Here is a 20117-nt window from a genome sequence, read left to right as displayed (position 1 = left end):
AAATTAAATCAAGTTTATATGTATAGCCATAATGGCCTGCCTTAATTGTTCTTGCCTTTAACACAGCTATTAACAAATTATATATATATATATATATAAATTATAATATAGCTATTATAAAAATTGTATACTCCTTATGACTGCCAACGTTTCATAGAATAATGAAAAAATGTACTTAAAGTTCGTAACATTTGTATTTAATATTATGTTTTAATTGTACTATGTTAGATACATTTATTGTCATTGACTTATCTATGGTTAAACTTGGTTTATTTTGATAAATGATCATTTAAGAGGCACTTCTTACTTATAGTGATGTGTAATTCGGTTTTGCACTTCATACATATTTTTAGTGCTATATTGTCACTCTAAATTAAATGCTTAGTGATATTCGTTTTGATAATATTTAGACTTTTTTATATAACAACGGTTAGTATTAAAATATTTTATAGGTATAAAATCACAACCATTTGCAATTATACTAATTTGATAATAAATATATAATTTTCAAACCCAATATATAATATTTTTTCTAATCAATATATGTTAATATTCAAATACTTATTACCCATTTTGTTTACTGATTTAAAAATTGGTCTAATAAATCATTGTCATCTTGATCTAAAACTATATCTTCTAAACACACTGTTTGCTGACTGGAAGGTATGCGAACCCCTGCAGTATACATATATTAAATATATTTAAAACATTATCATTTAATAAGTAATTAAATACATACGTTCAATATGGCCTTGAGTTTGATATTGCATAAGATCATTTTGAAAAGCTTCTTGAAACGCTTCCTGACGTTCTTTCAACTCTTTTTCATGAATTATTTCCACCTTCTTTATATTTTGAGTGTGCTGTACAGCTAAAGTACTACGATATCTTTCTAAGTTTTCTGAAATATATGATAGTTAAATGTGATTATGAATTCATATTAAAATAAATAAAAGTGTATAATAAATTCAGAGTCAATACCCAGTTTTTTTTGTTTGTATGACTGTATTTGGTCAGCATATTTTAATTTACGGTCTTCTATTTCTAAAACCTCAATTAAATTTTCTAATTGAAATAAATCTTTTTCAATATTTCTAAACTGCAAACCGATTTCTTCTATAGATTTAGAGCAAGAGTCAATTGTGGATACTAAATAAGGAATATTAGCCAATGCTATGTTTAAATCCATCATTTTTCTTTTGTGTGATTCTGTGTCTTTATAAATTTTGTCTATCAAATTAGCTAGCATTTCAGCAGTCTTTGCATTCTCCTAAATGAATTGGTATAGATTAATTTTGAACTAAGTGTGAAGCAGGCTTAGTCGATATAGAAAATAATAAATAATGATAATAAAGATATATTACTTCAGTTAAATTGTGCATTGATTCCCAATCATTTTGATATTTTTCCAATAATTTACATCCAGCAAAATAGTTAACGTCGTCAAATTTATCACTTGATTGATTTATACTTTGGTCAGCTGTTGATGTTAAGGAAATACTGCTTATACTATCTTGTACAACGGTTTTTAATTTATTTCTTATATTATTAAACATATTTAAAAACTCAACATGACAAAAAATATAATGAAAAAGATGAAAATATGTTACTAAAACATTGAAAATAAATCAAAAGAAAAACCATAAAAATAATTAGAGAAATGTCGAACTGTCAAAAGTTTGATAGTTAAAACTGTCAAAAGTTTGACAGTTAAAACTGTCAAAAGTTTGACAGTTAAAGATTAGATTTTAAGTGATTGTGTTGATTTAAATTAGTATTTTTAATGGAGTGGTTCACAAATGAAGATAAAGATTCCACTTGAACATTTACAAAATGTAAATTAAATGTATAAAATGATTAAACTAGTGTTTTTGATGTAGTGATTCACGAGTGGCCTGCTTTGGGGCTTCTAGGTGCTACTTTGAAGGATTTTTTGCAATGTAAGTCTTGAATGCAATTTTTATACACAACTTGTCAAAGAATACTTTTCTGGAATTATGTACAGGTATTTATTGTATACCAAATGATAACTGATAGTATTTTAAGACATATATAATATTTAACATTAAAGTATAACATTTTGGTATTTACAGAGAAGGGCCTTATAGGCACATGCATTCACTACATTTGGTCTATATTTGACATGATGCTTAACTTTATCAATTCGTTTTTTTTGCAATTCTAGTAACAAATAAACTGAAATTTATTCTTTGTCACATGTATTCGATTAAGGGACTAAAAAACAAACTTTTTTAGCAGACATTTGTATGAAAGTTTTCGAATATCACTTTTGCAATTTTGTCATAGCAGTTGTGATAACAATTCATTATGGGAGAAGAATATTGGTTTAATTTTTTTATTTATTTAAGCAAATACAATTTGTAAATTTATTAAATCATGTTGTATTTCTTGTCTATATCAATTATATCTCGTTGAATAATATTTCCGATATTTATCACAAATTATAATACAAGACATCATAAATTATATTATAAGACATTGTGCTGCTTTGTGTGGTTCTAGAGAGGATTTTTAGTAAAGAATTTGAGTTTAAATGTTCCAGTTTCTTCTCTTATGCAATCTCCTACTGGTTTTTATACATTATGTACATATGCACATATTTATCGTAATTTGAATTAGTATGTCTATTTGAAGCATGCATCTAAAGTTTCTTAGTTCTTTGCCGTTTCGACTTAATTAAATTGCTTCAGTTTTAAAAAATGTTTGTCAAATGAATATGGTCTTAGTATTATTTATTAATTCATTAACCACTCAAACCTTTGTTATTGTTGAGATGTAAATTCAGCTTGATTGAAATTGAAATATATTTTAATGATTTTGAGTTTTGAATTGCATCAGCTCGACTGATGTTGCTAGACTTGATCCTCAGAATAAATCTTTACTTATTTTTAGTTTTTGATTGAATCGGCTAATCTGATATTGATAGACTGATCTTAAGACTTACACCTCAATTATTTTGAATTTTAATTGCGTCAGCTGGACTAATCTTACTAGACTCATTGTCAGACATAAAATTTCCTTTTTATTCTTTAGATCTTCAGACTTATATAATACATTCTTTGACTTATATAGTGTGCCAGAGACTTTTACTTTAAATATTTTGAGATATAAAATTCATCAGTTTCATTTATATTGCGCCCAGCCAGAATTGATTTTAGTTCAAGAACTTGGTGCATGTAACAGAAGAATAATATTGTCGTTATATTGATTAATATAAAATATGCAATTAAGAATGTAATATTCATACAATTTTGGTAAATATACAAGATACTAAGATACACCGAGTGCCAACTAGCAGTTCTAAAACAATATCCCTAACTTCATTAAAATAATTTGATCAATTTCTAATCACTATGGAATCTGGTAATGTTTTTATCCAATTTCATGACGACGTTTTAATAACTTATAATATTTATTTATCCTAGTTTTAGATAAACGGTTTCTTGCTTGTTTATACGTACTTAAGTCGCAAGTACATAATTTTTACTGAAGATGGAATGGGCTTTTCATGTTCACATAACATGAGTGTAAATAATATTGAAAACTTTACAGTTAATTACAATTAAACTCATTTTATATTTGAAAGTTACTTAATTTTACTATCTGTAATTTTAATTTTAATATTGAATCAGTATTTTATATAACAATTTAAATAATATTTTAATTATTGTTATAACAATAATAAATATTGTTATAACAATTATTCAATATTTCTACCTTTTACCTTGGTAAAAAATATTACAATAATCAAAGTGTTACATCAAAATCTCGTTTGCGATCCGTGAGCTCATAAGATTAATTAAAAAGTCAAAAGTCATATTCAATGACGACCGGTAATAATATGAACAGTTTCAATTCAGTATTTGATCAGTCAGTATTATTTTTATTATTAAATTGTTTATGCAGTTTTTTGTCAATTATTTTCCTTGAAATTACAATATGTTTAAATATTTCAAAAGAATTATTTTTTATTTATTAATCTTAGTAATATTATTAACGTTTTCAATATTTGAAACTACTGGAAAAGTGTTTAGTCGTTGTGAAATTGCACATGAACTTTTGAATCAAGGATTTCCAAATGAATCGTTATCAAATTGTAAATAATTAATTGGTAGATAAATATGGATATATAAACCAAAACAAAAAATAGAGAAATGATTAAAATATGTTTAATAAAATTATAATTTCCCAATATTTGGATATATATCATTAGTTATACTTGATCATCGTAATTTCACTTAACAATATAATTCCATTGAACATATTTTAATAGTTAATTTTTTTTTTTTTGTGTTTAATTAAAACTACAATAAAAATGCTTCAACATGTTTGTTGTTCTTGTATGATTATATGTATACTTAAAACAAATTGAAATGTTTCAATAATTAGTTCTTATAGTTGTTTTGTATTTATTGAATATTTTTTACTGCTGATTGATGACACGTATTTAGTGTCGAAACATAATAAATAATTAATTGTGAATATCTGTCGATCACCAGAAAATCCCAATGTTAATGTTTTCTAATGCTATATGTTTTCACATTCTGAATCGTTTAACCGATTTTACATGAAATTATATTTCATATTAAATATTATATAATATTTAATGTAAAAGCCATTTAATGAAACTCGAATTGGACACGTGTTGACTAGCTTCGTCCAACGATCAACCGAGCCGTTTCTTTATAATTAGCACTGCTAATTTACCAGATTAGCAGATTTTTTTTTGTCAATATTTGAACATAACGATAAAGTTCATGGTATTAACGAAAATCCTAATAAAATAATATAAAGCTACAAAAAGTAATTTAATTATAAAAGTTGATTAAAATTTGCAGTAATAGGCTGCGCGGTTAGGTCATTAACGTGTATAATATCAATTAGAAATCGCATCGATTAGTTTTTAATAAATTAGTTTTCAATAAACAGTAGCTAAATCTGAATTTCTATAGATTAATATTATTATTTTTAATGTGAACTGTTAGTTTTTCAATAAATTGAAATCAAACTTTAGGGGTCTGTCTGGTTGAATCAGAAAGCGCCGGTAATACTTCCGCTTTAGGTATTCTGAATGGACGTGGGAAATTTTATCATGGTTTATTTCAAATAAATGAAGAATATTGGTGCCGGAAAGGAAACCCAGGCGGAGGATGTAACATCACTTGCGAAAGTAATTATTATATTGCATAAAATAATTATAACTAATTAAATTATATTGAAATAAATCTATTTGAAGGTTTGACTGATGAAGATATAAGTATTGCTGCAGCTTGTGCTCTGAAAATTTATAACAGTCGTGGTTTTCGTCAATGGGCGGGATGGAAAGTCAGATGTGAAGGCAAATCTATTGATCTAAGCAAGTGCTTCGGGGAAACTGAGATTCTAAAAAAGTGAGAATTATATGTATAGTTATATTGTTCTTTCTAAAACCCAAATTTGAGAATTAATAATATATTATCATTAAGTAATAATAAACCGAAATAATTGTTTTTATAATTGTATTTATAAAAGACTAGTATAATTTTAATATTTTTCATAAATTTCTATTTTAATGCTTCATATCCTACTATATTTTCCAGTCGTTCCAGTTGAGTCTCATCTAAAGTCATTTGTTCCTTTAGATATTTAGCCATAGAAACGGTTTCACTAAATGCATTATCTGCACAATATTGAATACACATCTGTAATAAATTGAAATTATAAGTGTTTGATAAATTTTGAAGTTTCAATGAAATTGAGTTCTAATGCATACAATTGCTCGGCTGGGTGTTTTATTAGTTATACACAGATCCAAATAAATTTGAAGAGGTTCTATAGATGGAATTCCAGTGCCTACACCTGAATTTAACTTTTCTAAAACTGTTGTGGCTTTATCAAATTCCTTATTTCTCAAAACAAGTAGTAAAATATTTCCTAACAAATCTCCAGTCCAGCTACAACAAAGAAAAATAAGAAACAATTTCAGTTATTCTAGAAATTTGCTGGTTAATGCAGCTTATTACGTTATCTGTTTTGTGCGAGATTCATCTTGACCCTCAACTTTCTCCCAGACTGCCCAGGCAATTTCAGAAAATTTCTCAGAAAGGGTGTTATCATCAGTTAAACTTTCAGCGGGATATTTTACCATAATGTTCAAAAGTAAAGTTACAATATTTGCTCGATTTATATGGTCAAACATAACCATATGTGACCAAATTCTAGGCAAAAGTTCCACAGAACCATTTAAATCAATTGCTTTGAGAATCTATAAAACACAATCATAAATTAAATAATGACAAAGTTTAGATGTTGATATTAAATAGCTCACCTCAAACATTACAGATGGTTCTGGGGTATAAATATTTGGTACTAATTTATCATAAAACTCCATAAAAACTTCTAAAGGCTCTGTAGAGCAAATTAACATGAAGTAATGTCGACTGCAAAAAAAATAATTCATATTAATAGATATCACAGAAAAGGGCAGATGAAGAAGAGAATAGCTTGTCTGCTATGTTAAACTCACTAATAAATTGATTCTTTATATGAATCACCAATTAAATTGTAGTTTTCTCCAGTGTGCAGAAGATCATCTACTCGTCTAGCTAACTCTACATCATTCAAATGGTTGTGGCATATGTCCATTGCAGTCACAAAGAAAAATGTGTCTTTAGGATCTACTATAGCAAATTCTTTTCCGGATATGTGATTCATAATATCAACAAGTATAGAACTAATAGGTCCTCCTGTTAAGAAAATCCGCTTTGAATGCAATTCTAAATATTATTATTATATCATAATAATTACTTACGTTCCTTGCAGAATGTATTCAATACATGGTACCATCCAGCAAGTGAAGGTTCTAAATTTAAAGATTTGAACTCAGCCAAAGCTTTCAAACAATAATCCTGTGATAGCCTAGGGACTCCTAGTAAACTTATGGCCTCCAAAACAGAGTTTACTGTTAAAACATTTGGTCTCAAGCCCTGAGGATAAGAACAAAATTATTCTTATTTACACATAAGAACAAAATACAAAAAGGTATATCATTGATGAAAAATTAACCTGATTCTTCATATTAGTCAATAATTCACTAATAAGATTCCATCTTAAATCGGCACTCTCTTTGAGAAAGTTTGCAACACGAATTAGACTATTATAGGTGTCTGTATCAATTGGTATTCTTTTCTCTAGTGTTTCTTGATACATTGCCCAAGCACGGTCCACCTATCGGATTAATAAAGTTTAAATTTTCTATAGAAAAATTATTATCAAATCTAGTATATTGTGTTTACTTGAAAGAATTTTGCCATCCCTCGGATAATAGCACAATAAGCAGCAGGAGTTTTAGTTTCAAGTGAATTAAATATTTGGTCAGCTAAACTATGATCTCTGAAATTGAACAATAGGTTTTCAAAATATCTTAAACCTATACCTCAATTAAAATTACATTCATTATTTATATCATACTTCCAAGTATTTCTTTGTCTGTCACGAGTTTGGGCACTTTGCTGGAACCATCTTTCTTCAATAAGTTCTTCTGAAACGGGTTCTTCCTCATTATAGTAACATAAAAGTTCAAGCATAGATTGAATACATTTCTCAGATAGCTTTGATTTTTCTTTTAATATGTTGTATACAATTACTGCATCAGAAAGTCTAGCATTGTGAATTAGATTTAGCAAAATTTCTTCATTCACCTATTAATAAATATTCAAGATCAGATTTGAATGTCTCACATGTTTGAAATTTTTGATGATTTGGTAATTTAAAACACAAGCACAAAATTGATTGCAAGTTAATTTATGGTTCTCAATTATTGTAGCTCAAATAAAATTGTATTTATATAAATACATTTACCTCAGACTTTTCATCATATACTGGTCGTGGTTTGTAAGCTTCTATAGGAGGATCTGCAATATTGTGCTGAAATAATTTAGCTTGCTCTTGTCGAATAAACATTGCAGCTTTTCTTCCAGCTTCTTGAGCCATAGCAAAAATTCTTTTCCCTGTTATATTAAAGTGATTCATTTATTGGATGCTCATTAACAGAGAATTCCATCAATATAAAAATATGAATACCTGTATTAGATGATGGGATTAGGAATGGATCATCATGATATTTAAAATGTGCTGCTGTCGGATCTCGTTTCACAGTACTGGAAAGTGCTTTTAAGATATCAGTAGGTCCTAGAAAATATTTAAAAAACGAATTGTGAAACTGTTAATATACGAGATATTAAATATCTACATACCACGATGTATTCTATTAGGTATGACAATTCTTCCTGCATTTTCGGTGGAGTATAAGTTAATAGTATTTAAAAATCTTGGGAAGTTGATGTGTGTTACCTTATTCATGTTAAACATGATTAGTTAATTTTTTTTTAATTTAAATGCCAAATGTAATTGTATGCAAGTTCTTTTCAAATTATTTGAAGGTTATATTAGCTTAAATATTTAACCAGAATATTTGTATTATTTAAATAGGTGAAAGCAATAACAATTATTTATTGTTTGTGTTATTTAAATTGTAAAAGTAATCACATCTAATATAAACAATTAAACAATTTAAAGTTTTGGCATTTAACATTTGCATAATTCACATAATTGTCATAACCTCAAACAAGCGTTTATATAGAAGGAGAGCTGATATCAAGAGTAAGCAAATTAGCTAAATAAATATACAAATTATCCTTATCATTATTTCTTGATATTTGTTTCTTTTTAATAAATATAGCTTTTAGTATGAAATCTTACAAATATTATTCAATATTTAATGTGATACATTATTTTACAATCTAGCAAGTAATAGCATTAAAATCGCATTTAAAATTAGTTAGTTTCTGAATTGTCTTGAATTCATCATCATATTAATAAATCGAGTTCACATTTATATATATATGTATTTTAATACTTGTGTATGTTCCGAAAATTTAGCATAAAGTATGTGAGGGTAGTGTAATAATAAATAATAATTATTTTATTATAAAAATCATTTAATTTTACTTTTAACTAAATGCGTAATTATGGCCATTTTTAATGTTGAGATCAATAATATATTATAATTATAATATATTAAATTATAATATTCAATTTTATATTGTCTAGGTTTGGTACGCCTACATTTTTTCTAGAGACGCCTTCATTAATAGAAAATACCAACCGAATAATAATACAATCAAAAGAATGATAATATTGGTGTTCATGCAGCGCCGCCATTAAGGCTTACTGTGAAAGATAGTATCTTGACATGGCTTCCGATTTCCCTTATATCATGTATTGATTATATTTTGACGTTTGGTTTGTATGTTTACAGTGTTTATTTCCACTGATAGATAGTAACGCGAAATAAATAGAATAATGCATGAATCGAACTGTGAAAAATAGTGTAATACAACCATAAGTGTATAAACATTTGGGTGTGATATATTCATTGTGTCAGTATGGGAAATGTTTTAGTACTCCGGCAACTAAAGAAAAGCCTACTATTGACAATCGTGCCCCTATAGACGATGTGCAACCCTCACAAAACACTCCAGTGCCTACGCCGCCCCCCGATCCTATTAGACCCATTCAAATTCTCCCTGAAAATGATGTTCCGAATGCCAAAATATTCGTAGCTCTATACGACTATGATGCTAGGACAGATGAAGATTTGAGTTTTCGTAAAGGAGAACATTTAGAAATTTTAAATGATACTCAAGGAGACTGGTGGTTAGCAAGAAGCAAGAGGACCAGACAAGAAGGCTACATTCCGTCCAACTACGTTGCGAAGCTCAAATCCATAGAAGCCGAACCGTAAGTAAATAATTTTACTTTCACTTGTGGCTGTTATATATTATTCTGATGTGTTAAATCGATTTCGAATAATATTATTAGAACTAATCAAAATTGTGCTAATTGCGCAAGTTGACAGATGTCTGAATACACAAATTGACAGTTCAAAAATATTTATTTATTGGCCTTCATAGGAAACTTATATTAGTCCTATTTGTACTTTACTAGGTAGGTTATAAAAAAAGTCCTATTTGTACTTTACTAGGTACATTCATATTACCTGCAAATATTTTTATCGCTTTCTTATTTACTAGGAACGTCTAAGTAAATATTAAATACAAAAATCTGGTTGGCTCGTATGTTCTGCTTTTTCAATAATTTGATTAATTCGAGTTATTTTGATCATTTATACACACAATTATTAAACACATATATTTGTATCTAATTGATGGAAACAATAATGCTAATTTTTAAATATTTGTATCAATATTAATTGTGTAAGGAAGTTGGCGTACATAAATATGTGTTTGAATATATATTTGCTTTATAAATTCCGGGTATTAAATCGCAATCTCTTATATTAAGAAATAGCTATAAAATGTCTATCACTGGGTTACCTTCAACAATATTCTCCGAAAGCAATAATGTGAATTCGATTATTTTATTTGTATCTTATTCTGGGAATTACTATTGTTGAATTAAATTCATGTATATAAGTGAAACTTGCAGTTTTAAAAACTCTTTCTTTGAAATATTATTATATTATATTTGAAAAAAGCATCAATGTTGAAATAACATAAACATTTCATTGCCCTCGAATTCCTGTGTTATTCATTTTCTCAATAGCCATGCCCAGGTTCACCCCTCAAAAATTTCATAAGAAAAGTTGCAAGGTGCCATTTAACTTCTTATGAACTGTTACATATTTTGTAACCATGATATTCAAAAATATTGCGTTGATATAAATCTTTTTTGTTTTTACTAAAATGTTTACCGGAATTCCGGTTTCCTCTATTTCCTAAATTGCCCTGCCCAGATTCACTTATCAATGAATCCTTACAAGTATAGATTGCAAGGTGTTGCTCAACTTTTTATTATAATGTACTTATTTATTATTCAAAATTAGAATGAAGCTTTCAGTTATAATATTTATTCAATCATTTTTATATACATACAATTTAATTCAATAATTGAATAGTTAATTATAAATTGTTAATTGATGTTTTCAGAAGTCACTTTCTACAAGCACAATAAATTTTTATTGAAATCTCACAAGATGTTAAATCGGTCAAATCGAATGTGCGAATTTTTCACTCACACGCCTTGCATTAAAACAATACTGATTTATATAAAGATTGCAATGTGGAAAGTTTGATATGCAGTTTATATTCGTTCATGATTTCTCATCGAAGTTTTCTTTATGGAAAAAATCTCTAGGTATTTATCTTTAACATATGTGTATCAAACTTTACTTGAATATTTCTGCAGTAACGAAATTTCAACAAATATCATTCCACGACGTATTGGACTTTCTGATTGATATCTGTGTTGAAAGTGTTGTTACAATATTTTCCATTATTTATGACTTCTGTAAGTGCATTTCTTTACTCAATTTATCATTTGTTATTTTATCTTACTGGACTTCAGGAAGTAAAAATTTCATAGCAATTTAGCATCTTCAGGTACAACAATTTTTATTGTATTTAATTTGTTTATTGATTTTATAGTAATTAGTTTCAGGTAAATTTTTATACACATTCTTTGAGAGTAATCATTTTTACTATATGAGCTTCATAGGCGGTCGTATAATAAATGGGTTAGATAATCTCCTGTTTTTTTCTACTTCCTCCTAATATTTTTGGATTTTATGTACCTGGAATGCCGATTGTGATGTTGGCTCTGATCTTATAAATTTTCTACATTATTGTTGAAGTACTACAGTATTGTAGTGTACTATTAATTACAAAAAATATAAATAAAAATTATACTTTTGTAAAATTGCTCGTTTGGTGGGGGGGGAGGGTTACGTGTTTTCAATATTTCATCTTCGGAGCTTTTCCGTGCTTAGATAAAGCCTTGTCCATGGAATCATATTCGATGTCAGAGGTTCTGACAGTCTGATGTCTAGCAGTAGTGACATCGGTTTCTACTTGAAAATATAGATTGTAATATATTTCCAAGTGAAAATAGCTCTTTTCCGACATTGCTGCATTCAATAAAAAGTTACCAATATTCAGTCTTTATTAGAGTTATTCTAATAATATATCCATTAAATAGAGATATCCCAAACAATTGTTTGGTTGAAATCGAAAAGGCTGGTCATTAAGAAATCCTCAAGACAATCTTATAAGACTATTGTTAATAATATTCTGACTATTGTTAATAAAAAAAACAAAAATTTATATACCATTCTGTGTAATATTTATTACCAAAAATATAAACAACAATTTTACTGGTGCAAAATTATTACTTCTGTAAGTACATTTGTCAGTTCAATAATAACATTTGAAGGCGGTTCCCACATTTCAATATGCTATGTTATAATATAAATATTCTATTATTTGTTAGCGACTTCTGCTCATTGTTTTTGTATAAACATACCGCAGAATAAAGTTGTTTAAAAAATACAATTTTTTGTTAGGGGGCGTCCATTAAACACATGAGCGAGTTTTTAAGGATATTTGGACCCCCCTCCCCCATGGTGATACATGGTGCTATTCAAAATTAACCCCCTCCCCCATGAAACATCACGTGTATTTTTTAAGCGAGTTTTTAAGGATATTTGGACCCCCCTCCCCCATGGTGATACATGGTGCTATTCAAAATTAACCCCCTCTCCCCATCAAACATCACGTGTATTTTTAGTTACGTGAAAAATCTAATTTTTTAGATTTTTTTTGAAAATGCTTGAATTTTTTTTAAAAAATCATTTAAAAAATAAATACACGTGATATCTTACTATCCGCTCTCTCCCGCACGTGATATTTTGTGATTTTTTGTCAAACCCCCCTCCCCCTATAAACCTCACGTGATTAATTGACGCCCCTTTATTGGTCCAAGCTTTAGCTCTGCAGGGTTCTCTACTGCAGAGCTAGAGCTTTTTTATTAATATTTTTTATATTATTTTCATTTATTTATATTTTTAATGAATCTTCTTATATAATATGATATAATGATAAATAACCAATATCGTAAGTCCATTCATTCTATTTTCTTCTTCATTAAAAAGAAATTAAAGGATGCAAGACTCATGAGTATGATATCCGCGCTCCTCAGAGAATACGCATCGCGCTTCTGTCATTCGAGTTCGGGGTCAATGCATCTTCAAGGCCGATTGATGTTTTTTAAAACAGATGTTTCTCAGCCAGAGACAGATCGCCTTTTAATCCATTGCACTTGACTAATAATTTGTGGTGAATGAAACATAATTGAGAGAATTAGCATTTGTTGAATATTTTACTGACTTTTGTGTTATAAAACAATACTGCTTTTTTCTTAATTGTGCAGAAACCAAAAACTGCTGTCAATGGACAATCTTACCTGGAAAAATATTTTACAACATGAAATGTCACATGTGAATTTAACATCGGTGAATTGCTGTAATCTCAAAATATGATACCAAAATATCAACATTTGGTAATTAAAAAATTTAATTTGGTAATACAAATGAATATTTGTATCTGTTAAAATTCTTTAAACAATCAACTAAGCGTATAATATTTTTATATAAACTAGCAGTAGCTGTTATATTATAATTTGTTCATTTCTTTATTCATTTATGCGTCCTTGGTGTATGTAGATAATAAGCTCACAATATGTACAATTTCCATATGTCGCGCCTTAAATAAGCTACTTATCTATAGAACGGAATTGATACTAAATGTATTTTACATTTACTATTATACATTTACTCGTATACTCAACATATCGGTTGTCTGTTGGAAAAGTTGTTTTGAAATATAAAGCATGTGTTAATTTCTAAAATGTTTGTTACGCATGAGATACTAAAGTATAAATTGATCTTAAATTAAATGAAACTTGCGCAATATTGTTCTGATGCGATTGGGTGAAACACTCGAGAAATTATAGGTATTCTTGACTGTAGACCGTGAACGATGTATTCATTAATTTAATAGGATGCTAGTAATAATCGCGGTGCCAATATATATTAATAATATACCAATATATTTATTATTGCCTTTTACAAAGTCTAGTTTTTTCATTGCCTTCCCAAATATCGAAAGAAATACATACCTAAAATTCTTTTTGAAATTCCTCGGGTATGTATCCCACACGGGGTTTTGTTGCCTAAAGAATAGTGGAATCTCAAGGACACAAAAAGGATTCTTGGAATTCTACGAAGTTTGTACCACCCGTATTATTTGGTTCTATTTTAAAATATTTCATTCACAAATTGGAGTTAGGTAGCTCCATTTTAAAGATTTTTAACTCAAAAAATATGTCCAAGTTTTAGGTTTTTAAAAAACCTCTATAATTCTTTTTATAAACTAGAAGTAGTTACGATTTGTAACGAAATTGAAGTGTAAGAAATTTTGAGAAATTATATTATTAAGGTGTTGTTAGTAAATTTTACTTTAAACTTACTAGTTCAAAAATTGTGTTAGTAGAGTATTTATGTTTTTGGGGTTTTACTTAAGCACAAAGTTTTTTACGTTCTCATGATAGTCATTTATTTATACTACGGATAGAGGATTAAATTTAGTAATTACAGGATATAAATTATCTTAATTGATTTAATTACAGTAAAATACAACTCTAAAACAATATTAAGCCTAACATTAGTATTATGTAATGCAATAACTTGAAGAAAAAATGATCATAATATTTAGATAGTTTATTTAAGGCTTGTAGATCTTGAGATTCTTCTGATGGTAAAAAAATCCTTTAAATATCCGTTACGCAATTTTCATTTGAGTCCAATATCTGGAAAATAGTAATTAAGGGCAGTATAAAAAAAGAATATACTATGAAAATAATTGTAATGATAAAATACTTAGGATAGAAAAATGTTAAAATAATTTGGAATAAAAATTAGAAAAAATATGGAAAAAGGAAAAAATAATTGTAACTGTTGGAAAAAAGTATCAGATATTATCAGTAGGCATTTTATTATCAAAATATTGTTTGATATCGAAATTGACAAATTCACAAGTATCATAGAAAATTTGGGCTTTTAAAAGTTTAACGATGGTATTGTGAAATTGACGATCACTCAATTTTCTAACATGTATTGGGAGTAGATTAAATAGCTGTACTCCCCTTCCATCTATGATGGTATTAAAAGATGTTTCAAGTTTAAAAGTTGGCCCTTTTATAGTTATCCTTATTCTACTTGAAAATTCTATCAATATTTTTTTTCTGTGTATTGCTTACTTATTATTTTAACTTCTGCGCTCATATTTTATGAGGCGGGTAAGCTCATGACTAAGTTGCTAGAACGGCTGGATTTGAATTAGAGGTCTCTGGTTCGATCCTTTTTCGAGCAGTCTGTTATCAAACAGTAGTGACATCTAAATATATAGCAATATGTTTCCAAGTGAAAATATCTCTGCATCAACAAATATTTGCCCTATTACAGAAATTTTAATAATAATTTTTCTCACAGAGATGGGACTTCTATTTGGATTGCCATCTGTAAAACCGACTAGTTAAGTCTAGCCAAATCAGCACAATAGATTAGGACTCCTCAATTCTGATCGATCTAAAAATAATAAACAATGCAATAATTCTACCTATAAATCTTCTGTATATTTATCATAACTACGAGTATGTATTTATTATCTTTATATATTCTTTCACCATTACCGTATTTACAATCAGTTTTTTTTACAAAGGAAATCGATCTTTGCTCCTCTTTCATGCCAATAGAGCAATTGTTCCCAGTATGGCTACGACCTAGGCTAGGATATTGATTGAAACTGAAATTTCTAGATTACCATGAAATTTGAGAAAAAAATCACGAAAATTTCCAATTGGTTGTAATTGTATTGAGAAGATAGACTAGATTAGCCCTTCTTGGAATGATATTTGTTGTAGAATCTTAAGATGTATTTGCATCAGTGTCAATCCGTCTCTGTATTTTAAAATGTTGTATTATATCTATTTATAAACCGAGCTCGTTGCACGTTGCACTTGGGATAATGTAATCGTACATGATAATAAGTTATTGGCAACTCAGTTAAGTCGCAAGCGAAAAGAGCTCGAAGACAAGTTCATAAATGAGGATTACGGTAACCGAGATGACCGTGGATTCAAATCGAAATATTGCATAAGAACGCTTTATTCAGTAATCTATAAAATATCGAAAAAAGGTTATCGTAGGATAAATTGAAATGAAGATGATCGTTACCAGGATGCAATCATGCCATGGTGAATTGCTATAGCTAGCAGTTAGCTGTAGTGCTGATGACCATGTTTACCATTTCCGCAATTTATATGTAGAATAGGTAACTTTACCGACTTATAATACAAATATTTTTAGTAGTTGACTCTATCTGAAAGCTCTAGCTGATATTTTATTCATGGTGAATTATACTATTATATTATGTTACTAGCTGTGGTTAATCGACTCTTCTTTCTTTTTACTTTTTGCCAAGCTTCCACAAAGCTCTAGCTGATACTATTATCTTAATTTAAATGCAAATAAATTACGTTTATTTATAGGACCTTTTTTCATTTGTTACAATTTACATTGTACTTATTCCAAAGCTAACCATTATCTCATAAATAATAAAATAAAGAAGATGTTTTCAATAACACATCATTAATTGCTCCGCAGTTGGAACAAGCACGCATCTTGCATATTTGATTATTATTTTTGTACTAGAATACTCCTTAGTTCTTGACACGTCTCTGAGTATTGGACCTTCGATTCGGTGACCTACAAGATATTTAATCAATTTGTAATTATGCAAATGGTACATTGATGATAGTTATAATCTTAAGTCGGTGATAATGATTTTTTTTAATTGCACGTAATTCTGCGTTAGTTAATTAACATTGGAGATAACATTAGAAGCATGATTGATACGCGGAAATACTTTGAATTAGTTTTATATCTGATTTATTACACAGGCCTACAAAAAAATTTTTTTTGTTTGGTGCATCAAATGTTAGAGCTGATGTTTATAGTATTTTTTGCACTGATTTCAAATCTGCAAACCATTTTTTTGTATCAGCTCTAGTCTGGAACTTGCAAAGAAGTTGCAGAAACCAGGTCCATTCTAGGTCATCACGGAAAAGAACTTTTCACAGTGTCAATTAATGTCCCAACTAAGGCCGAATGGGTCTTGTAAGTTTGTATGTACGAGTAGGCATATCTCGTTAAAATAAAATTCTGAATTGTATTACTATTTTGTACTTTCATTCCTTATATATAATATCTTGAAAACTAATGCTCATAGAAAATATCCAATGCCATTTTCAAAATCAGCGCCCCAAATATACTTAAAAACAGCATTAAAATCGTTTGCAAATTTTCTTTGTTGACCTGTGTTATCAGTTGAAAATGTTTAATTTAATAATCACTAAAAAGTGCGATTGTGACATTAAAGTGATTTTAAAAAATATTGGTTATTAAATAAACAGAAATGTTTCCAATTATCTTTTATCATTGGTCAATCTCTAACATATGCGAGTGCCGCTCTTTGAACTAAATAACAAAAAACTGATTTAATGTTCAGATTATGTTGCACCATGTGTAAATAAATGACAAGTTTATTTATTTTATAAAACATTTTATTTTTTAATCAAGATCTGATAATTTACCACATTCACCTTCACAAAAAAATCAATTCTTATCAAACTTTTTATTGCAGTATCGATGACGCGAAATTAACCTTGAAGAGGAGACCTCCTGCACGGTGTATTTGTTCACGTAATGTCAATATTATTATTTAATATAAGGCATAATTGCTGTAATATTAATATGGATAACTAGTCATTCGTGCTATGTCGCCTTAAATAGATTAAAACAAATTATTGACTCTATTTATATCTTCAAATGAATTTTATTGGAGTAATATTCCATGTCTTACCGACTCGTTAAGTTTTATAAATAGACTTTTTGTTTGATATAGGAAAATATAGAGGAGTTATTTTATGAAATTTGCTTACTTATAGCATCTAGCTAGTTATAACTTTTTTAACTTCCCGTAGAGCAACTTATTGTAATCGTCCAAAAATCGAAATTGAAAATTTTTGCATTTCTCGACGTTTTGAAGGTTTCTGAACATTTTGGCATACCTCAGAAAAAATGGTTAACCGATCAAATGGATCAACCGATTTGATAGGTTCAAAAAACATTCGATTCCTATTGATAGGGAGATGTGCTGATTAGTTTTTGGCAAAGGCAGGTCCAGCAGTTTTCGGGCGTACGGATCAACCGATTTGAATGGTTCAAAAAACATTTGATTCCTATTGATAAGGAGATGTGCTGATTAGTTTTTGGCAAAGGCAGGTCCAGCCGTTACGGAGATACGGAGCAAAGAGTGCAGAAAATAGAAATCGAGTTTTTGAGAGAACGGAGCATCCGATTTGAATGATCTAAAAAACATTCAATTAGTAATGATTGGGAGAAGTGGTTATTGGTTTTTGGCAAAAGCAGGCCCAGCCATTTTACAGATACAGAGCTAAATGTGCAAAAAATGGCAGTTTTTGAGGGAACTAAGCGTCCGATTTGAATGATTCAGAAAACTTTCTGCTTGTTTAAACAAAATAATTGATTTTGGAGAAAAAAAATTGTTTCAAATTTTTTTTCAGATTTCTTTTTTTTCGAAAATAATTCAAATTTTAATTTTAATTCTGACTAAAGTTCTAATATACTTTAAACAAATATTTTAAACTTTGCAATTCAGTTTATGCAATTCTTATAAATATTAGACAATGTTACAATATTTATAATAATCTATCTGAAAATATTCAATATTCCTCGAACATTTCGTTACGGTATGGGAAGCTCCAGCAATTTGCCTTAATGCGTGATGCCATACACCACTAGTTTTTTTTTTTATTTTATTCGCATTTTTTATATCGTAACATACTGATTTTTTACAAATATTTTTTACTACTACTACTACTACTATTTACTATTTTTCTAGTAATAATTTTAATGGTCGATACAAACATCATTCCAATTCTAAACAAATTCGTACTTTATAAGGTTTTTCTAAATATATAAGGACTTGTCATTATATTCATTATCACCACTCAATTTTTTTAGTAGTAATTTTTATATTCAATTTTTGTACGCAGTACCGGGACTCGACCCGAGTACTTTTTTTATGCGAATCTGGCTCATCAGTATGCTTACCGTATTTTTATAATTGGAAATTTTTTAAATTATTTAGTTTTGATCATTAATTGTTATATTTGATGGTAAATGGATATAGGTTGGAACTTTACCTTAAATCTCGATAATTAAAAAAAATTTCATATTACATTTTTTAACATATGTTATCTTAAATACAAAATTACACGTTAATACACATTTTTTATATGTTGGATAATCCACATAACACACTTGTCTGATAAGAACTTAATCCCCATGCTTAATCTGTAATTTCTAATCTTTTTGTATTGAATCAAAGCAAAAGCAAAATTTAAGATTATGCGTTTCTGAATATTGATTTAAAATGATGAATTCAGCTATTCAATAAAAACAAAATTAAGAATAGATGACTGATGCCAATTTGTATTTCAGTCATCACCAAATTATATAATTTGATTTTTTCTCTGTATTGGTAACAAAAATGCGCAATGTGATTGTTAAGGTCATTACCGTAGTTTTTGCTTCCTGGAATCTACCGGAAACGTGTCCAGTTAATCCGGATGGCACGTGTTATTTTATGTGATCAATGAATAACAAATCGACCTTAGTAATTTGTTTATTTCGATGCCTGTCGAATTGTTATGCAATACGAATATAGTGTGTATATGCGATGCATATTGTAAATGATGGGAATTCTTTCCAAACGTCGAACATATAATGAAGTGTTAAGATATTAATGTAATTGATAGTAATACATATATTTAACTTTTGAAAACTGGTGAAAAATAAATTATTATACAATAAAAAACTTTGTCGGTAAATTTACGCATCAGCAATTGTTTGCATGTTCAAACATTAATAGAAAAACGAATTAAATGCGAAATTTTTATTTAATGTTCTTCATATATGCATATTTATTTTTTTTATCAAGGTTATTTAAATACTGTTATCAGATTCTTCGCAATCTATATTTATGCTTCGTCAATGGGCGTTCAAATGAAAGTTATTTAAACAGGTAATTTCCGTATACGGACTTCTGCCTAATTTC

General features: G+C 28.4%; 3 protein-coding genes across 3 annotated transcripts; 1 reads left to right on the top strand and 2 right to left on the bottom strand.

The window, feature by feature from the left end:
* Positions 1-566: 566 nt before the first annotated feature.
* LOC113368315 (dysbindin protein homolog) lies at positions 567-1599 on the bottom strand. Its single transcript, XM_026609868.1, has 4 exons — positions 1365-1599; positions 982-1270; positions 740-901; positions 567-675 (listed from the first exon to the last, which is right to left on the bottom strand). The coding sequence occupies exons 1-4, from the start codon at positions 1554-1556 to the stop codon at positions 578-580; spliced, it is 741 nt and encodes a 246-aa protein (XP_026465653.1). The 5' UTR covers positions 1557-1599; the 3' UTR covers positions 567-577.
* A 61-nt stretch (positions 1600-1660) lies between these two features.
* Positions 1661-5415, top strand: LOC113366814 (lysozyme-like). The gene is made up of 4 exons (XM_026608467.1): positions 1661-1677; positions 1867-1940; positions 5036-5191; positions 5258-5415. The coding sequence occupies exons 1-4, from the start codon at positions 1661-1663 to the stop codon at positions 5413-5415; spliced, it is 405 nt and encodes a 134-aa protein (XP_026464252.1).
* A 149-nt stretch (positions 5416-5564) lies between these two features.
* On the bottom strand, positions 5565-8478 carry LOC113366813 (protein PTCD3 homolog, mitochondrial-like). Its single transcript, XM_026608466.1, has 12 exons — positions 8256-8478; positions 8083-8190; positions 7861-8009; positions 7471-7700; positions 7296-7392; positions 7066-7227; positions 6812-6986; positions 6527-6746; positions 6329-6440; positions 6024-6265; positions 5774-5954; positions 5565-5702 (listed from the first exon to the last, which is right to left on the bottom strand). Exons 1-12 carry the CDS (start codon positions 8368-8370, stop codon positions 5565-5567), a joined length of 1929 nt encoding a protein of 642 aa, XP_026464251.1. The 5' UTR covers positions 8371-8478.
* Positions 8479-20117: the final 11639 nt, after the last annotated feature.

Source organism: Ctenocephalides felis, unplaced genomic scaffold (assembly GCF_003426905.1).
Source record: "Ctenocephalides felis isolate EL2017-DRISC unplaced genomic scaffold, ASM342690v1 CF-g0.4_SCAFFOLD_01170, whole genome shotgun sequence".
Classification (NCBI taxonomy): Eukaryota; Metazoa; Arthropoda; class Insecta; order Siphonaptera; family Pulicidae; genus Ctenocephalides; species Ctenocephalides felis.
The sequence above is the reverse complement of the archived record's forward strand: the minus strand, read 5'-3'. Positions and strand labels throughout refer to the sequence as shown.

What these genes read in the sequence shown, in the direction of transcription:
- LOC113368315 (XM_026609868.1), bottom strand. Translation starts at nt 1,556, where the DNA reads ATGTTTAATAATATAAGAAATAAATTAAAAACCGTTGTACAAGATAGT. An exon ending in ATACAAACAAAAAAAACTGG is followed by an intron (nt 902 to 981) that starts GTATTGACTCTG and finishes CATATATTTCAG; the next exon opens with AAAACTTAGAAAGATATCGT. An exon ending in AACTCAAGGCCATATTGAAC is followed by an intron (nt 676 to 739) that starts GTATGTATTTAA and finishes TGTATACTGCAG; the next exon opens with GGGTTCGCATACCTTCCAGT.
- LOC113366813 (XM_026608466.1), bottom strand. Translation starts at nt 8,370, where the DNA reads ATGTTTAACATGAATAAGGTAACACACATCAACTTCCCAAGATTTTTA. An exon ending in TATATGATGAAAAGTCTGAG is followed by an intron (nt 7,701 to 7,860) that starts GTAAATGTATTT and finishes ATTTATTAATAG; the next exon opens with GTGAATGAAGAAATTTTGCT. An exon ending in AGACAAAGAAATACTTGGAA is followed by an intron (nt 7,393 to 7,470) that starts GTATGATATAAA and finishes GTTCAATTTCAG; the next exon opens with AGATCATAGTTTAGCTGACC.
- LOC113366814 (XM_026608467.1), top strand. An exon ending in TTTGAAGGATTTTTTGCAAT is followed by an intron (nt 1,941 to 5,035) that starts GTAAGTCTTGAA and finishes ATCAAACTTTAG; the next exon opens with GGGTCTGTCTGGTTGAATCA. An exon ending in ATGTAACATCACTTGCGAAA is followed by an intron (nt 5,192 to 5,257) that starts GTAATTATTATA and finishes ATCTATTTGAAG; the next exon opens with GTTTGACTGATGAAGATATA.